The sequence below is a fragment of the Ixodes scapularis genome, unplaced genomic scaffold (assembly GCF_016920785.2).
Source record: "Ixodes scapularis isolate PalLabHiFi unplaced genomic scaffold, ASM1692078v2 ptg001315l_1__unscaffolded, whole genome shotgun sequence".
NCBI lineage: Eukaryota > Metazoa > Arthropoda > Arachnida > Ixodida > Ixodidae > Ixodes > Ixodes scapularis.
In genome coordinates this window covers 102,950-122,417 of record NW_024610137.1, presented here as the reverse complement: position 1 = coordinate 122,417, position 19,468 = coordinate 102,950, and the positions used below count along the sequence as shown (strand labels likewise).

The following is a 19,468-nucleotide window of genomic DNA, read 5'->3' as shown; positions in this document are numbered from 1 at the left end:
TTTTTGTGTGTGCAAATATATGCCCGGCTTTTTTTTCTAATTCTCTGTCTCCCGACCTTTTTCTTACCAACCCCGGACGAACGTGTGACAGTCAGACATCGTGTTCACCCGTCAAGGCTATACCTGCGATACCCAATACTGGCCACAGTTGGCCCATGGCCCATGATGGTGTGCGTCCTGGGATTGTCTTTATAAGCTTGAAAGATTTAGATTTCTGAGAGTCTTTCGCTCTAATTTAACCTTGAACTAGTGAAAAATTTATTTGACTTCAAAGCGCTTCACCGTGGAAAATGCAAATCTCAAAGCTTTATTTCCGCAGGTAGGAATATTAAGTGTAAGAAAGCAGAAAAGGGTCAAAATAATGTACGTTGCACGAAATAAAGTGCAGATTTGTTTAATCATGCCTTGCGTGCCACTAGGTAAAACGTGAATACGTCTGAACTTCCCGAGAAACACCCAATTTTTCGGGGTCGGTATAGATCTATCTGGAGGCCAGCATCTGTCACGGCTTCGGTCACTACATTTCCTGTGATGTTCGCGAGAGTAAAATCAGCGGTTCCCACGGAATACTGTTTTAAACCACCCACACCCAAAATAACAAGCAGACCGCCAGGTTTCACGACTGTTGCCACGTTGCAAACCACCCTTCGATATGATTCGTGCTCGGCTGCTGCCGATTCCAGGCATCCGCAGGAAAGAACGACGTCGAAGGTTTCCTTATGTTCCACCGGGAGCACTGCAGGCTCCACCACATCGCAAGATACCACCTTGCGTATGGCCGCGCGTGTGCGCTCCAATATTTCCATCGCCCCCTTCTTGATGTCGCTGAAAACGAGAAGGAAGAGTTTTTGTCAGGTTTTAGGCTGTTACACACTAGGGCACTGTGTTGAGATATGCGCATAAGAATAATAAAAAGAAAACATCAGGGCTTTGTAGTTCTTCCTTTAAGCGCTTCGGGCCATTAGATCAGGCTCACATGACATTTGTATTAAGAGATTTTTCAAGTCAATAGATTGAACGAATCCAGATCTTCAATATGAGTCATAAGGTGAAAACAGGTAAAGATATCCAATGTGTGTCAAGAGGTCAAACGCTTCAAGAGATGCAGGGAGTCAAAAGAGCTATGACTTGTTAAAAGTTGAACCCCCAGCGGATTATGTTTATCTTACGTAATGTTCACCATGAGGCAAAAGGCGATGAGAAAACAATGCTTGGATGTAAGACTGTGTTTCGGGCTCTATATTGCGATTTTTGCATTAAACATAGGTAACAGTAAATTTGCATTAAAGGTTTTATATTTATTTTCGACACTGCAGTATGTCATCCGCTGGGCACGTTTTAAGATGCATGCAGGGTTTACGTATTTAGTTAGCACAAAATAGAGATTCTTGTTGATGCCTCTTGACTAAAAACAGGGCGAAAAATAAAAACAAAACGGACGAGTCAAAGAATTGGACAGACCAAGCGCTTACTCACAACTGGTTTTCCTTAGAAGAAATATAGACCTGTGTAATCTTAGACATGCCAATACATTGCTTCAACCCGTACAAGATATGCGACCACTTTTTTTATATAACGCCATCGACGGTGCACTGACAGCCATGCCTTGCTCGTGATGTGTCATAATAAATGCTTCCGTTATCTCACGAGTTTTTTGGTTGCCGTGTCCCGTCATGACCTCTGTTTCAGTAAATTTCGGTACACACCCTCATTCAATGAAATGCATCATGAAATGTCCACTGAGCGATGAATTAACTGACAACGCGTGCTCCCAATATCGTTCGTTCATAGATCTGCCCGATTGACCAATACATATGTCTCTGCACGAATATGGGATTTTGTATACAATTCCTACTTCGCATTCTACAAACTTGTATTTGTGTTTTTTTTCGCAACGTGCCTTAGGTCTTCTCTCCGGTTATGTTTGCACAATGCTTTGACTTCTTTAGGCGAAAAGAACACGACTGGCGCACACTTTTCTCGCAACCTTATTTATCTGGTGGCTGATTTTGTGTAAGTATGGTACTACAAAAATGTATGATTCTTCCGCCACCCCAGAGTCTTTTCAGAGCTGTGTTAGTTCTATACTTACATAATGCCAGACACCGGATGAGAAAGGAGGTTGAGAGACACAGTGAACCAGTGGTGTATTCTGCCCCTAAAAACTGGAAAAGTAGTGTGGAAATATTGCGCAGGTTGGAAGGCCTGTGGTACTTTGGAAAACGAAACACAGGAACAGGTTGGTAGAGTTCAAAATGAGAATTGTATTCGAAATCTTTTTGTCATGAGGCAAAGTACAAATCAATCGGTCGGCCAGATGCATTAACAATATATTCCAAGTGCACACGTTGGCAATCAAGTCATCGCCCCGTGGACATATAGTGCTTCATTGCAATGCATCTGGGTGTGCACCAAATAACGCTGCAGAACTAGTTACGACGCTGCCTTTATCTCAGGAGTCCTTTGGTTGGCGTGCCACCAACCAAACGACTCGTGGGATAACGGAATAATTCCTTATCGCACAGTACGTGGGCAGCAGGTGTGTCAGTGCATCGTCCTTTGCGTTATATGTATGAGAGATCGCACGCAACGTAAAAGCAGTCGTATGTCAGCGCTTGGTCCAACCGGTTTCTTTGACTCGTAACTTGTACTGTTCGCGCTGCTTTTATTTGAGTCTTACGTATTACATACAACTCGGTGATTCTTTTTTTTTGTTTGTTTTGTTTTTGCAAGGAGCGAAAGTATACGGGCTTTATGGTTAGAAAACATAATGATCTCTTAGACAAAGAGATATATAATAACGAACAAGGTGACAAAATATCTTGTCCGTCAGGTTATACATTCTTGTCTAAGCAACTAGGCTATGCCGTTTGGTTTCGAGAATTTTTTCGATGTCTCTGGGAATATATGTGGAAATCTAAGTCCTCATCCACTTTCTTGTGATTTGAATTGTTCGGGTTTTTCTTGCATGCCCAGCCATTCTGACATATGCATTATCTCTCCCATATGGACCACATTAACCACTTTTCACCGTTGAAAAAATACATTGATCATTACGCGGGTTGTTGATTTCTAGAATCCTAGAGGCATTAGTGTTTAAGGCTTATGAGATCAACTGACGTTTTATATGAACCACTCGTTTGCGGTTTTTCAGGGATACATATATAGGTATGTTGGAACGAATGGCGTTGGCATAGAGTCCAATGGTATCCCTGTTGTTCTGCGAGGTGGCAATTCGCCCTCAACACATTTCTTAGTTCCCGATCTTTCTCAGCATGATCAAGTTTATATATATTTTTTTAGATCCCAAAAGGAAAACATCTGAGATCCGGGAGTTAAAAATGGGTTTAGCGATAATAACCCAGGTAGCACCAAGTTCTGGGCCAAAACTTGGCTTTTGTCTGGGAGTTTATTGAAATGCCCGAAGAAGCCAAAGTAGAGCCGAACCTGACCTCCCTTGGCTACAGTCTGGGTATTTTGGCCCTAATTCGCCAAACAAGTGCCAAACTTAGGCTTCACTTTTTGATAGTTCGGCTGTCATTCGGCACCTTCGGGCCAAAATCGCCACAGATGTGCCAGAGTTAGGCTTACTACCTTGTAGTTCGGTTGACATCTGGCATCTTAGGGCCCAAGTCGCCAAACGAGTGGCAAAGTTAGGCTTAGCTTTCCGATATTTCGGCTGTCAACTGGCAGCTACGGGCCAAAGTTGCCAAACGAGTGCCAGAACTAGGCTTACTGCCTTGAAGTTCGGCTGATGAGGTATTTGATGTACGCGGGGGGTCTTCATCTTAATTAAATAGAAATCAAGTTTTATTCGGCTGGCAACTTTATCTTATTTTGGGTGTCTCTTGATTTCTCCAGTACAAAGGTTGGGTGAATGTTTGGACGCGGCTGGACCAGGTTTTGCAAACGCATATTGTGCCGGATGTTGTGCTCGCGTCTAGGTACCTACGTCAATATCGGGACGCGCCGTGAGACTGGTTCTACATTAAGGCGCGTTGACACCGCCGATGCGATCTAGTCGCGCGATAGCTTTAATCGCAAAAGCGACCATCGCGGGCAAAGAGCGACGCGATTTGAGCAGTCGCTTGCTGAGCCGACTTTTTGCGATGCAATCTAGTTGCGGAGAGGCTGAGCCAATTAGTGGCGTTCGGAGCAAGAGTTCTTGAGAAGCGACTCGCCAACGAAGGCGTTGGACTCGCTCATCGCGCACGCCAGAGTGACCATCTAATTACTTTTCTTTTTTTGCGATGCGATTTAGTCGCATCGCGCGACTGTAAACAGCCCCGGTGTGACTGCGCCTTTACAGAAAGTGCTGCCATCGTGCTAGCGGCGCATTGCAAAAGCGAGCGTTGCTCTGTGTGTGTCTTGCATTGCGATAACAAAGAGCGGAAATGACCGGGGCTCCGTGTCGCGGCTTCGGCATTACACTTGGGGAATTAAAATGAAATCCCGGAACTTGTACTATTTTAGCGTGTTGGTACTTTTTAGACATTTAGAAAGTGGAGACACAAAAGGGACGATACAGACAGGACAATCTTTCAACTTCGTCAACATTTATTTTCGGCTTCAAGCTCAAAGCCCGCCCGCTCCGTGGGAGTACCGGAAAGGGAAATCTTGGGGGAAGGAGAGGAAGCGGAGGAAGTGTACGCGATCCCCCTGTCCTGCAGGGCCAGGTACATCGGGCAAACGGGGTGATGCCTCAACCACCGACTCCGAGAACATCAAATGCACGCCAAAAGAGCTGCTTCGGATTTTCAGCACCCGATCGTCATTCACGGGAGAAAATGTCCCGGCTGCGCTTCTAATTTCGCCGGCACGACAGGCATGGGAGGCCACTGCGAGCGAGTCGAGAGCGGATGGCGACAAGCCCGCAAGACATAAGCACCCCTTCCATTTCGCTCTCAAGAAAGGAGATTATCTTTCTGAGGCTCACAATGCAAGCCGAACGCTGACAGACTAGGAAAGGCGACAAGGTCACCGGCAGAAGCGGCCTTTCCTCTCATGCGTTGTTGATGCCCCTTCGACCTCGCCTTTTGCAAATCCTCCCCACCTGCCTTTGTGTCTTCGTGTGGCTGTCAGCGAGCGCGACAGCCGCTTTAAGCAAATCAAAAGGGTGGAGCGAAACGCGTGACCCGGCGTGACCTCTCTACGTAGAGCGCGTAGGACAAAAACGTTTGGACGAAAATTTGTCACGTGACTCTCCCTGTCACGTTGATGGGATATCTGGGGCTGCCGTTTTCGCCGTTTGCCTAGCTATAGAAATAGGCGGGCCACGTAGGTCCGGTTTTCGAAATGCGCTCTTCAGTATTATGTTGCCTTCGTGCGTTGCAGACGCGGCCGTGTTTTTTTCGTCGTAAACGGCCGGAATACGTCAATGCCAATTTTTTTGGTAACAGCCATTTTTTTTCACCGGAGTTCGTGGAATTCTAGTGATGTGTTTGTTGGACACGCTTCGACAAAAACTGCTCTTCGCCGACGACGAGACGTCAGTTGACACTCCAAGAAAAAACGGGTGTAGTCGGGTGTATCAGCAGCACATGCACCCCTTTCCTGAAAGATGCACCCTCAGTTGCCCAGCCAGTGTATTTGTGCACCGACAATGAGCATCCTCCTCTCCCTTAAAAACGTCTAGGTGTATCAGTGCACCGCCACGCTAGCCACGCCCACCACCAACGTGTGTTTGGATGCCCTCTTGGGGGTCACTTTTGGGTTGGTCAGTTTCTTAGGAAATATGCAACTGTTTGGTTCACTCGGTATTGACAGTAGAGTAGACGCTATGCTTGTTTTCGGCCAATCGGGTCTCCGGGTAGGATCACGTGACTGCAGTCTCCAGGCTAGAGATAAGGCAGATCACGGCACCTGCCTGAAAGCCAAGGCCACGGGTAGCATCCACTGCACTATTAACTTTGGGTAGAACTTTCAAGAGGATATAGGGGACAAATCCTCTAGCTGCGTTCATTGTTGGGATAACCCTGAAGATAAGCCTTCGCGAGGGCGACCACTTTTGGCCTGGAAGGAGCTGATATTTTCGTATACTCCTCTCTTTTCTTTCTCTCCCTAAACTGAAAGCGTGGAACAGGCTACGCAGTCGTCGGACCGATGAACCGGAGGCTTTTTTTATGCCTTGAGTACGCTGTCTGGGCGTGGGTAATGGCAGGAGCGTGATCATGTGGCAAAGGTTTCACGGGTGACGTAGTAGCTCTTTCCGATCCGGGAATGTCTGATTCCCGGCCTAGTTTCTTGTGTGCTGTGCTGCGACCAGCGGGGCTGCCAGAGATTTCTTCCGTCACAACGTATTCGAGTGTACCAAGGCTTCCAGTGTTTAAAAAGTTCAACGTACATCGGCAACAAGCGATTTCTCCGAAAAAGCCCAAGGAATTCATGTGATGCGTTTAGTGTTCGGTTTGGCAAATTACTTCTTCTGCCACATCGTGTTGAATCTTCACAGACCCCTTTCTTTCCGTGTTTGTGTTTGTGTGGTTCTGCAGTGCACCTGTCCACATCTATCTCGGATTACATATTCCAAGTCCGATACTTTCATCGTAAGTGCGCTGCAACCTACTCCTTTGCAGCAATTGACCGTTCCGTTCCTGATTACCTCTAAAATTAGGCAGTGTCTATTTCCTAGCAGCCTGGAGAATAATTTCCCCGAAACTCTATCGGCAGTCGCCTGCCATTAGCTGTCTACAATCATGTGATAACTGCAGCTGACTTTCTTATTCTCCCAGCGTTTTGTGAAGACGCGTTTCATGAACACCTTTTCATTGATACACGTTTTCTAGACACGTTTCGTCGACACTAACGTTTCACCGTTACTCGTTACGCGAAATAAACGCTGTAGGGACATTTCGACGTGCGTGTGTCTCTGAGGCGCGTGCTCACCGACCCAGCCCACCCGTTCACGTCGCATCGTGGCGACAGTATGCGGCAGCTCATTACAAAAAAAAAAGAGATGTTTATAGAGGAAAGCTAACCTGAGCTGTCGATGACGCGTCGTTCGATGAAGTGATTATATCGCCAATGAGTGACGACTGCCGGCACGATTTCGGGTAAATAATTCTGCCGGCTGCTGAGAGAATAGACACTACTTAAGAATCACCGCGGTTCTTGTTCGCTCAGTAATCTCCTCAGTTGTGTAACAGCTTCGTTGTACATCTTCACATATCACAGATTGCTTGCACGTTTCTACTTGTTTACGGAATAGGCCGTCTAATAAACTTATAGGACATTTGAAAACAATCCGTTGTGTCTGTTTACCTGCCTTTTTGCAGACATGTACAAATTACTCAAAAAAGGTAGTTAAGTTAAGTTACTGAGTATCGACGCCAAAAGTAATTGGAGTAGAGTAGAAATTACGCATTTGTAATAGTAATTGAGTAAACTACTAACTACTGTAAAAAGTAGCGAGTTACTTTGAAGTTACTTTCGAAGTTACTTTTTTTATATTTTTGTGGTAGCAAAATGAACAGCAGTTTTGATCAATGAAAAATCCTGCGAGCCTAAAATAAATGCTGTCTATTTATGGCTTGCGTTTTCGCCCAAATAGTTTATTCGCTCGCAGAAGCAATTGACTTTCAAAGTTCTTGATAGGAGAGTTTTTCCCTTTTCCTCCTAAAGACGTCCCCAGCCAAGCTAAATAGACGTTCCACCGACGGGCTGGATGGAACGGCAGCGTTGAATTAGAGAAACAGGCGTTGGAGGGTCGGGTAAGCGAGTGTCGGCATATTAGGTGTCCATGACTAAACATGTGAGGTTTGCTCGGGTAGAGGATCTTTTATACACCAACTCATCTCTGTGACGTCACGGCGCGGTGGTGGCGCGTCGGTCGCACTTCCGGTCTGAGGCTGTGGGCAGAAGTCCCCATGCCAGACGTGTATTCCTGCGTTGTTTTGAAAGGAACCAGACAAAAATCTGCCTCCTCGTCAAAACGCCGCGACTGGGGCCGTACCAAAAGTGTCGAGAAAGGTTTGAAGGTCAGTTTTCAGGTGCTCAGTTCGTCCGAGAATTCTGATATGTGCCGTAAAAAGGGAAAAGCAGACGCCTTCGGACAACGATTGCTTGGGCGGGAAGCACTTTGGGTTGAATTCACGGATACTTGTGGTCATCAGATTTATTTGTGTTATTGGAACATGAACGCCAGAAAGCAATCAAGTTGTGCGGACCACCTGCGGACTACGTTCAGTGCGTCTTCAAGTTCAATGGCCGCCTGGTCGTTTGAGCTGTCGTCTGCTCTCTCAAACGTTTCTGCTTGTCGTCTGCTCTCTTAGACTACGCCGGCCCGTATACGTTGGCCCGGTATTTGCGATAAGAAGTAAGTGCAGGCCTCAAAAGACTTACGTTTGAAGGTTGGTAAGCAGGCTCGATGTAAACAGTAAATACAAGATGTTGATCATTGTTACCAGTGACTATCACTGACTACCTACGCCTAATTGACTTGGTCCGATTCTGCTTGCGATTTTCAGTATCGACGTCGACCATCTCGGCTACGGTTCACACTTTTGCAGCCCGAGCGGCGTCGCGACTGAAAATTGCGAGCGAAATCTCATCATGCGAATCAGGTTTTAGCGTACATACTGCGGCGTCCACGCGGAATGAATCTCCACATGTCACATTATTCGCGCGAAGTTTCGTGGTGTAACGAGCCTCGGTAATTTCGCTGACGCCGCTCAAGTAGTCAGACATTGCCAGGAAGACGTAAAATGAACAATTCGAACGCGAAAAAGAGCAGGGGGACTCACACCGATGCCGATAACATCGCATTTCAATGGTTTGTCTATGGGCGACGGCGAGCTTCCTGCCCACACCCCCCTCGCGCATGCGCGGCGCCGGTGGCGTCCGCTAGGGGCGCTCCGGTTTGTTTGTAAACATGAGTTGGTGTATAACAAACTTTCCTCCTTTTGTCTTTTTTCTTCGTCAAGTTGAGACTGTTATGACTGGCCCTTCTTTATTCAGACGTCGTTCTGAGAGTACGCTGAGCGAGTGCACCAGACCGTCAAGGGTTCAAGCCACGACGATGAGATCATCCGGACGACTGCGCGTCCCGTTGTAGTGCTAGTGCTACGCTACTGAAAAAAAATTGTTTTGGTTTAACAGATGATGAACCGAAGTATACTTCGCCGCTGACGCCGGGTCCAACAAAATGATCTCCCAAGGGCAACTCGCAATCCTCCCCGGCGACTACAATATTCTGATGCGCCTGACACGCCTGGCAAGTAAATCGTTTTTAACAAAGAGGAGGTCTCCCAGGCATGGATGGTCGGAAGGACGCGAAGGATTACGTGAACAAGCATCGTCGCTGGAAGCGGGAACGTGCTCCCATGAACGGATTATCCGTGCCAGGGTTTGTGCGCGGGGGAGTCCGGCTTTGCAAAGGCGTATGCGCTGACGACAAGGCGACCATGGGAATAGGCGCCCAGCTGCGAGGTCATTCCAGTGGCGCCTCCCGTGGAACCTACCGCTTGAGTCAGAATTCACTAAAGACAGACAACACGAAAACAATAACAATTCTCGGAGTGTCCCCGTCTTTCATGGTTGCAGCTGGAAACGCGGCGCCTGCGTGCATTACCGGATTAGGTCAATATCCGACCAATTCTTGTTAAGCATCTCTTCCTGCTTTCGTGCCTGCAGGTGTTATGTTTTGGCTGCTCGTCGCCACCTTGGCCCAAGGACGCCTTCCCGAACAAGGGGGCCCCTTGTTCGGGAATGCCACTTTATCTGCCGGCGTCTTATTCATTTCTGCCCTCAAACTTTCGTGATGAGCAAAATTAGCACTATATAATTTCGAAAGTAGTTAGTAATTTGAGTAGAAGTTACCTGAAAAAAGTAGTTAAATTAAACTACTAATTACCCAAATGAAGTTGTAATTGAAAGTTATCAAGTTACTCGAAAAAGTAGTTAAACTACTGTAGTTTGAGTAGAGTAGTTGAACTACGTCCAAGTCTGCCTTTTTGCAACCGCCTGGGCGCGTAAATTTTTTACAGGTCTCCCTGAGGTGGGAGCACAAAGAGGTGTAATGGTACATCTTTGAATGAGGTGTATATATGTTCCATATGAAGGGGGTAGGTGTAAAAACGGTGTAATAGTAAACCCTGTTGGCGGGTGTATCTCTGTTCCCTATGAGCGGGGTGGGTGTAAACAACGGTGTAATAGCAAACCCTGTTGGTGTGTGTAGAGTAGGGAATACTTGTAGACCTTAAATTGGGGTGTACCTGCACACCGAAACGACAGTGAGAGTGTAAGAAAGGATTAATGACACACCCCAGTATGGGGTGTATCTGTGCACCCCGAATGCTGGAGGTGTATAGAAGGGTGCTCATATATGCACCCCTAAAGAGGTTGTATATATGCACCTCTTTTAGAGCGCAGCTCTTAGGGGCCCGTTTCCAGCCTGAACGGCGTTGGCGTACCCGGGGGGGGGGGGTCACGTGACTCCCCCCCGAGGTCACGGCACCCCCCTCCCCGAGATCACGTGACCCCCCCCCCCCCCCCCCGAGGTCACGTTCCCCCCTCCCCCGAGATCACGTGACCCCCCGGGGTCAGGTGACAACCCGCAGGTGACGTGACCCCCCTCAGTACCCTTCCCTACTCCTCCTCAAGAGCTGCGCTCCGATTCGGCGTTACAGGGATTTGTAAACGGCTTTCATTTTTTATGTGTACTTTATGGGCGTAGTATATGTGGCAGCACTTACACCTTTATGGGCGTAATATATGTGGCAGCACTTACACCCCCTGTGGGTGTACCCACTAAACCCTTTTTTTTAGAGTGGAATGTGCGCAACCTTCTTTCTCGAGTGTGTTTGAGGAGTGCCCTGAGTTGGATTATACATCTATTAAGGATTACATGATATCGCTCTTTTATTAGTAAGTACACTGCAAGCATGCTTCTGATAGTAGTCCTGATTTCCTCTCAATCTCCGCGGTTTTTTGTGTGGTGAGTTTTGCTTGGCATGAGGACAGTGTTAATACTGTTTTATAATTTGCTTTTCGTTTTAAGAAGTGTGACCATTGTAAATATGTCGAGAATACACTGTATGTAATGATAGTGGTTTAATAAAGTTCTGGGAGCGATCGAAAAAATTTTGTTTGTCCGTATATGTGATTGGCTATGCAACGTACACATACTTGCACGATATTCGGCCAACACGGAGCATACGCATCGAAGAGTATTCACCCAATATTGCGCGAAGGCTAGGCCGGGGCAAAACGACTGTATGGCAAGAGCTGCCGGATATCAAACGGTGGTGCAAAACTAGACATTTGAGCGATATTGGAACCGACTTTCGGCCAGTACTGGCACGATACCGCAACGTATTGCCGTGCTGCTTGGGAACGGAAGTGATGACATCTGACCATCGTGTTCCCAGCGCTTATTTAGTTTCATTCTCTTCTGGGGCGCGTGAAAGAGCACTTCTGTGACACACCAGAGATATTCCAAACTTGGGCAGGCCTCTCGGCTTTCTTTGCCACTATTGGCACTTATTTTGCACTTCAGTGGGTAGCCAGAGAAGGGCCAAACTTCGGCATGGCCCGAATCGCCACATTAAGATTTATTGCGGCAGTTATGGCTCAAGTCTGGCACTAACTTTGGCAGAACTGTGGCGCACCAGAGAAAGGCCAAACTTGGTGTGGCCAAAATACCCAAATTAGGCGTTGCTCTGGCAGTTAGGGTTCAAGTCTTGCACTTACTTTGGCAGAACTCTGGCGGACCAGAGAAGGGCCAAACTTGGCATGTCCGAAATACCCAAATTAGGCGTTGCTTTGGAAGTTATGGCTCAAGTCTGGCACTTACTTTGGCCCAGCTGTTGCGGGCCAGAGAAAAGCCGAACTTGGTGTGACCGAAATACCCAAATTAGGCATTGCTCTGGCAATTATGGTTCAAGTCTGGCACTTACTTTGGCAGAACTGCGGCGGAACAGAGAAAGGCCAAAATTGGCATGCCCGAAATACCCAAATTTGGCGTTGTTTTGGCAGTTATGGCCTAGGTATAGCACCAACTTTGGCGCTCCTCTGGCGTTTTAAAGAAGAGTCAAACTTTGGCATGCCCTAGGATCGCCCAACTACGGCTATAGTTACGCACCGCACTTTGGCACTGATGATTGCCATGGTGCAAAATCCTAACTGCGCCAAAGTTGGGCCCTTATGTTTGCCAGACCTTTGCCCAAGTTGGGCATTCCTCTGGCGCGCTACCTGGGAAAAGTGGACGACAAGGGCGAAAGGGACAAAAAAACAAAGAGAACCGCAAGAAAGGTGCAATCAAATACGCACGCGACCGATAGATTACTACGGCAATGACTTGTCGAACCCCACATACCCATAGCCTTCAATGGCAGCAATCTGCTCTGCAGAGAGGCTCCAGTCAATGGCATCTGCATCCCTGTTGATCCACTTGTTTAATTCAAGCTTGTTCTCTTCGACCAAGTCGCTCAGCACGATGTGCTTGAATCGACTGGAGATCATGAGCGAGTTCACTATCATCGGGCCGCTGCCCACTTCCAACAGGGTCTCGCCCTGAATCAGATCTATGGAAAGCAGACCAGAGTTTTATACTGACCAAGCTGAAATGCCAACAAATGCAAAAACGAAATCAAGGTGCTTTTATCTAAAAATTATCCTAGTTCACAAAACATTACCTATTTTGTGTTCACAACTTATGTGTCCAACTGTGCTCGGGTTAGACACCGAACACCTCGCCCAATAGAAACGAGAGGTAGGGAAGTGACTTCATTTCATAGCCATATTTTTGGGGGCTCTCTCAAAGTTCCCTCGTTTTACCGTCGTGACGTCACCGTGCTACGTGTGCGTGCGCGTGCGCACCCTATGCTGGGCTTTAAACGCGACTTTAATCGTAACCACAACTACAATAACTAAGATGGTGGGAAGCACAAAAAGGACTTTCATTTGGCAATTCAGTTGGCGGGTCAGGACTCGACCTGACCCGCCAAGCTTTTCCGGAAGACCTCACCCTCTCGTAACCACTGCCCAGACATCGGCGGCTTTAATGATGATTTTCTCTCTTTCTTTCTCTTTCTCTTGAGAACGCACGTGCAGTCAAAGCATGGGGAAGGGCATAAAGCGTGTGATAGAGACTGGCGTTCAAAACCACAGCTTTCGCTTTTCTCACTTTCTAATTTCCACTCAAAAATACACATTAAATCTACATGTTCATCTATCGCTAATCTGGGGACCTACAACCCTGAAACTACAATAAACTAATATTCCGAATTCGATATTTACCCGATTGAAAAAGACGATGCGTTTCTTCCAGTTGGAAAAAAGAAATTTCCCCAGTAAAATAAGAATCCACATATGTCCGTGCACGAAACTGTTCTTTGTAAGCATCTCTCAATGCTTGGGATGACATGCTTTCCAAACTGTGCGGAGTGGAACTCCTGCATGGGAATATAAAGAAATATTAAAGAAACACATTGTTATTGGCTTAATACAGGCATTGAAGAGTTCATAAATTAACATTTTCCTTGCAGTACCGTGCAGTTCACGCTCAGAAGCATGTTTGGTTTCATTTGCATCCTCCCATATCGTTTTCCTTTTTATGTGACTTTTAGACAAAAATACAGAAGAAATGGGTGAAGGACAGCCAGAAAAATTAAGTCCGGCATAAAACAGCAAGTATGAAAATCACATAGGCTTCTTTTCATTCTGTACAGCTAGATATATTCTATATTTCGGTTACCTTTTCTTTGCTAAACTGATGCATATTTAGTTTACTAGAAGTGGTGTTCGACGTCTTAGATTTGTATTGGCACTTATTTTCCTTAAACTTTAACTTCCGCCCTCGACAACTTCCATTATTCTATACGATCGAGGCCCAAATTCAAACTTCACTAATTTGTACTAGGAAACTTTCATATGTTGGTGGTAACGTAAACGTTAGTTTCCCAATATATTCTCGCTCTAGCTTTTTTGTTAATATTATTTTTTGAGTACACCTTCAATTTTTGCAGAATACTGTCCCAAGAGGTAAAACACACCCAACTATTTTAGGCGGTGCAGAGGAGGTAAAAATATTGTCGTGAATGGTGAGTTGACGAAGCAAGGAAGAACTGAGAAAAATAACACGTTTAATGGGGCTAACTTGCGGACAAAACAAAAAGGGTACGGACGATAACAACAGAGCATCCCAAGCGTCGAAGTCGGCGTAACAGCATGATCGAACGCTGGGGTGAAACTGACTCCGGCTCTCCACGTGGGGCACCTTTTGTACCTGCGTGTCTCTCTGGCCTAGAACGTTCGGCGCCTAGAACATTTGTAACTCGATCAGACGAAAGTGTCCTCCCTACTAAAAAAAAAAAGACATTTGAAATTTACGGGGGTGGCAAACTTGTCGATTCGTTTGGATCAAGCGAGATTATGGGATACGGGGACGGGTTTGAAACTGTACCCGTTTAGAATGGGTGCCCCTTTGAAACGAGTGCCCGTTTAATACGGTACCCGTTTGATTTGGGTGCCCGTTTGATACGGGAGCCCAATTGATACAGGTGCCCCTTTGATACGGGCGCCCGTTTGACCTGGCACGTGACCACATATTTGAACGCACTATTCGGATAGGCAAATTAGTTAGACAAGACCTTAATAGGTCTTGCTCAGAAGGTTGGTTATCTTAAAAAATACTTAGGACGTCCCTAAACTCATAGGCCTATTTATAACAGAGAGGAAACGCGTAAAAAATGTGCTTGCGCAGTTGCTTGTAAATGGGCAGGAAAACAGAAACAAAAGATTGTCTTCAATTCTCCAAGAAGTTTATTACAACTTCTTTCGTAGACAAGTACAAACGTGCAAGCAATGTGTGAAATGTGAAGACGCATTTATACAACTGAAAAGCTTTTATACAACTGAAAAATATTGCAAAGCACACAAGTAAAAAGGTAATTCTAGACTGTAATGGCACATTTTCGGGGAATTATTCTCCGGCTGCCGCGAGAATAGAATCTACATAATTCTATATATATCTGGCAGAGTACGCGTAGAACGGTCAATCGTTGCCAACAAGTAGGTTGGAGTGCGCTTACCATAATAATAGCGGACTTGAAAGATGTAATCCAAGATACATGCCGACACGGTCAAAGCAGGACAACCACACACACACAAAAAAAACGAGAAGGCTCCTTGAAGTTTCAACACGATGCGGAGCACAAGCTGTCACTTGCCGAGCCCATCCAAACCGCGAGAATTCCTGACTTCTTTAAAGAATTGCTTGTTGCCGATATACGCGTATGACTTTTCGAACACTCATAGGTTTTGCGCACATCCAATATGTTTTCAAGAAAAGACTGCAAGGAAAGGCAACAGTTCGAAGCAGGTAGGACGAACAAAGTTCGAACTGCAAAGGAGAACAAGCAGAAAAAGAAAAGCGACTGCTAGCGCGGGCCCTTCCCGATCTCGGAATCTATGCTAATCTGCGTGTACCGTGCCCTTCGCTCTCTCGGGACACGTGACAGAGCTGACCAGAGAGGAGGGAGGGGGTAAGGTCAAGGCGCAGGACATTCGAACACCCCCTCACCCTCTCTTCAGGCATTCCACCAGGACGCGTTTCCGTCGTGGCGAAAGCAGGCGAATCGCGCGCATTTCAGCGCACTCGAAGGCTGGAAACGGCGCCGGCCAGATGCTGGGCTTGCGCCCGGGCGAAAAAAGCACCCAGCACGAGCTCGTGATTTCACTGCCGCAACGGCGGACCTGCTCTCGCAATGCTCGACGTTCTTACAGCCACGTGCTTGCGCGCTACCTTTGCTGAGTCTTGAATTGAGGAGGCAACAGAGTCTAAAAGTAGGTTATTTCACGCGGTCGTTTTTTTGCGAGAGAGATCCGAGCTGAATAAGTAAATTGACGCAATAAATAACACAAAAGTTTGAAAACTGCAAAACTCGCCAAAACGCACGTTTACGGGAAAAAAAATTTTTTTTTGCTTGTTGCAGTAGCAGTATTAGCGAACATCAGCGCAATTAAAATATGAATATAATTATTGCATAACGTGAACGACTGTAAACCAATGAACCGGCGCTCCCGGCTTTCGGGAAACAGGCTGTCACGGCTGAAATAGGCGTGCCCTGGCCGCCGAACTGTAGGTACAGTATCAAACGACCTCCGGAGATCCGTTTGATTAAACCGGTACAGTTTGCTGGTCACCGTTTACCCGTCTGTGCAACATAGTCGCCGGTTTGAGCAAACATCCGACAATAACTTTGCCCAAACCAGTGGCTCATTTGCCCAGACGAGTGACCCGTTTGCCAAAGAAGTGTCCCGTTTGCCTAAATAGGTGACCGTTATCGCTGATACGCGGGGGACCCTTTTGAGTCATACGGGCGACCCCTTTGACAAACTCGTGACCGGTTTTGCTAAACTGTTACCGGTATGAACCTGTTTACTTTCATATAGGCACCAAGTGTTATTTTTTTTTCAGTAGGGCTCTGACTTATGAGAACCGGTAGATCTGAAGGATCCGGTATGGACCCGGATCCTCCGTTCGACAGCCAAACATGCTAACCACTCGGCCACGCACGCGCTCGCTCGGCGACGCGTGTGACATTACTCCCCCTTCAAAAAGTGTATCGTCTAGCTGCAACTTGGAGGGAAGTGGAGGAGCCAAACAAGCAAAAGTAAAGGCAAATTACGGAGCTCGTAAATATGAGTCGGACCGAGCGTAGTATAAAAACGCAGTCCACAGCCCTACACTCTAAGAAAAAAGGGAGCGCGACTTAGTCCCTCGGGGGACTAAATGCGCTGCCACCACCATTAGTCCCCTAGGGGAGCAACTGTAACGGGAGCAACTGTTGCGCCCCGTCAGTTAGTCCCTCGCACTAGCACCGTTGGGACTAACTGTTGCACCCTTTCAGTTACACCTCGAGGACCAACTGTTAGGCCCTTGCACTTGGTCCTTTGGGACCAACTGTTACACCGTTTCAATTGAACCTCGAAGACGAACTGTTAGACCCTTGCGCTTGGACCCCTGGGACTAACTGATAGGCCCTTGCACTTGGACCCCTGGGTCTAAACGTTGCGCCCTTGGATTTAGGCTTCTGGGACTAAGCGTTTATCCTTTTCATTTGGTCCCGTGCCAAAAATCTCCCGAAACGAAATTGTGGAGTTCAGGTTAAAAGTAGCTTTATTGCCTCGTAGATACACATCGCATTCAAGGATGAATGAAGTCAAAGTTCCAGGGCGGTAGAATCCACGATAAGGCCAAATTCCGAAGAGCGCACTTGCGTCGACGATGGCTTGGACACTGGGACGTCTGCCCAAGTCGGTCGTGGTCCCAGCACCGTTTATTGGGGCTCCGGCAGCTTCTTGCCTGTTTGCGAGGAATTCGGATTATTAGTAATAGGGCAGCATAAATACCCAATCGCTTGACAAATATATGAGATATAAGTTATAACACACGCATAATAAATTAACAAATAGGCTGCATAAGTGATACAATGGTTCACATCCAACATGCGGTCTGTTGACAGCAGACCAGCGCAATATTGATTTTAGTAGACCGTTCGCTGCGAATTACAGACCCAGCGCGTTCGTGCTCAAACTATGCTTCAAAGTGACGGCATGATCTCCCGCCATCAACGCGAAAGTCTAGTGTACAAGCGAATAAATGTCTCCATTAATGCCGGTTCTCACACGCAGCGAAGCGCTGGTGTAGCGGTGCTCACGAGTCATGAGCTACTTTTCGTCTGCCGTGAGCATGAGTTTTGTCGGTGCGATACAAAGCTTTTGACCGATCTCGTCAGCACGCGCTTAGCGCAAGGTCAGCGTTAAGCCTGGTTCAGACAGTTGCGTTTGACTGCGTTTGACTGCGTTGCGGCAGCGAGAAACCAGGACATCCCAGCTGCTTATATCGCGTGCCAAGATGATTCCTTGGATTTTATTCCACGTTTCATACGAAGCACAAATGTGCCGGTGACTCGCTTTCCGCACTCGACGCAACGCAATCAAACGCACTCAAACGCAAGTGTCTGAACCGGCCTTTATGCCTGTAGCGCTCCGCTGCATGTGGACAGGCGTTTATGGTCAAGCGATCCTGCCAGGGTCTGCGAAACACACACACACACAAAAATAAGCCATCGGTAGAACTGGCGTTTCGCTCGATACGATAGAATATGAGGTCTCTGTGCTGCATAACAAAATCAACAACCGTGGGGCCAAAAAGAATAGAGCATGGCGCGCGCTTTGCAAGCTAGAGAACGCGCTCAAAAGGAAACACTTTCTGAAGCCACAGTTAATAAATACACCATAAACAGAAGCACTTCGACATACCTTAATCGAGTTCCCTTGGCTTGCGACGTCAGAACAGATCAAGTGCAGTGCTTCAGTACCGCGAATCCAAACCCGATCCCGGCATGATCGGAGACGACACAAGGCGACCAGCCTCCGACGAAGGCTGTATTTTGACTTTCAACTTACTAAAAAGTAAAAACAGGTTCTTTTCAAACAAAGACACTTCCCGTTTTCCCGACGGACCCCATCTGACCAACGCCCAACCCCCCGCGTGTACAAGGAGCAAAGAATGCGGAGTAGGGGATTGGGGGGAGGGGGCAGTGCGCGCAGAAGATAATCTCTTTTCCCACTCCCACTGCACACGACACAAGGACACCGAAGAGCTCCAAGGACGGGAGACGGTCGCCACTTTCAACACGCCGGTCGAGTGACCTCAAGCAAACACTTTTTTTTTCTTTCTTTTCTCTCTCTCTCTTAAGCATTTTCAACTTTCTCGGGTGGCTTTTTTTTTTTTTTTTTAGTTTGCATTTGTTTTGTATTAGTAGGGTGGTGCCAGGTGTGATGTTCCGGGCGTGGTTCGTTCTTCGTTGTTCATCTGGATTGTTTTGGAAACAGCGACGACGATGGCATGAAGGCGTCTGGATACTGCCCCTGAATGTGCTCTTTAAGTGGAACGTGCCGTGCATCAAGTGTGTCGTTGTGGATTTTAGCTCGACATTGGACTACCCAGAAAGGTTTGCCACACAGAGACGGAGGCGCGTTCCCACCGGCGATGCGATCTAGCCGCGCGATAACTTTCATCGGAAAAGCGACCATCGCGGGCAAAAAGCGACGCGATTGGAACAGTCGCTTCTCGACTCGACTTTTTTTGCGATGCGATCTAGTCGCGGAGCGGCTGAGCAAATCAACGGCGTTCGGAACGAGACTTTTCGACAAACGACTCGCCAACGAAGGCGTTGGACTCGCTTATCGCACACGCCGGTGTGACCATCTAATTTTTTTTTTGCGATGCGATCTAGTGGCATCGCGCGACTGCTTATATCGCCGGTGGGAATGCTCAGTTTTAGCGATTGAAGTGACCATTCATTCTGACTGCGAGACTCCGGTGTTAAAAGCGTGGCTTCTACAAACTTAAGTTTCATTTTTAAAAGAAAAAAAGTGTTAGTATTTGGAGGTGTTGCGTTTGGATAAATGCACATTTTTTTGCGCGAAGGCAAATTACGTAAATGGGACTTCTGGAATG

General features: G+C 47.1%; 1 protein-coding gene across 1 annotated transcript; it reads right to left on the bottom strand.

The window, feature by feature from the left end:
* Positions 1–398: 398 nt before the first annotated feature.
* Positions 399–13,511, bottom strand: LOC115330847 (indolethylamine N-methyltransferase-like). Its single transcript, XM_042288242.1, has 4 exons — positions 13,483–13,511; positions 13,237–13,391; positions 12,314–12,521; positions 399–825 (listed from the first exon to the last, which is right to left on the bottom strand). Exons 1-4 carry the CDS (start codon positions 13,509–13,511, stop codon positions 399–401), a joined length of 819 nt encoding a protein of 272 aa, XP_042144176.1.
* Positions 13,512–19,468: the final 5,957 nt, after the last annotated feature.

Excerpts from the sequence above, each read along its gene's own strand:
- LOC115330847 (XM_042288242.1), bottom strand. The coding sequence starts at position 13,511 with ATGCTTCTGAGCGTGAACTGCACGGTACT. Across the intron at positions 13,392-13,482 it reads AGCGTGAACTGCACGGTACT|GAGTTCCACTCCGCACAGTT; the intron begins GCAAGGAAAATG and ends ATTCCCATGCAG. Across the intron at positions 12,522-13,236 it reads GCATCGTCTTTTTCAATCGG|ATCTGATTCAGGGCGAGACC; the intron begins GTAAATATCGAA and ends TGCTTTCCATAG.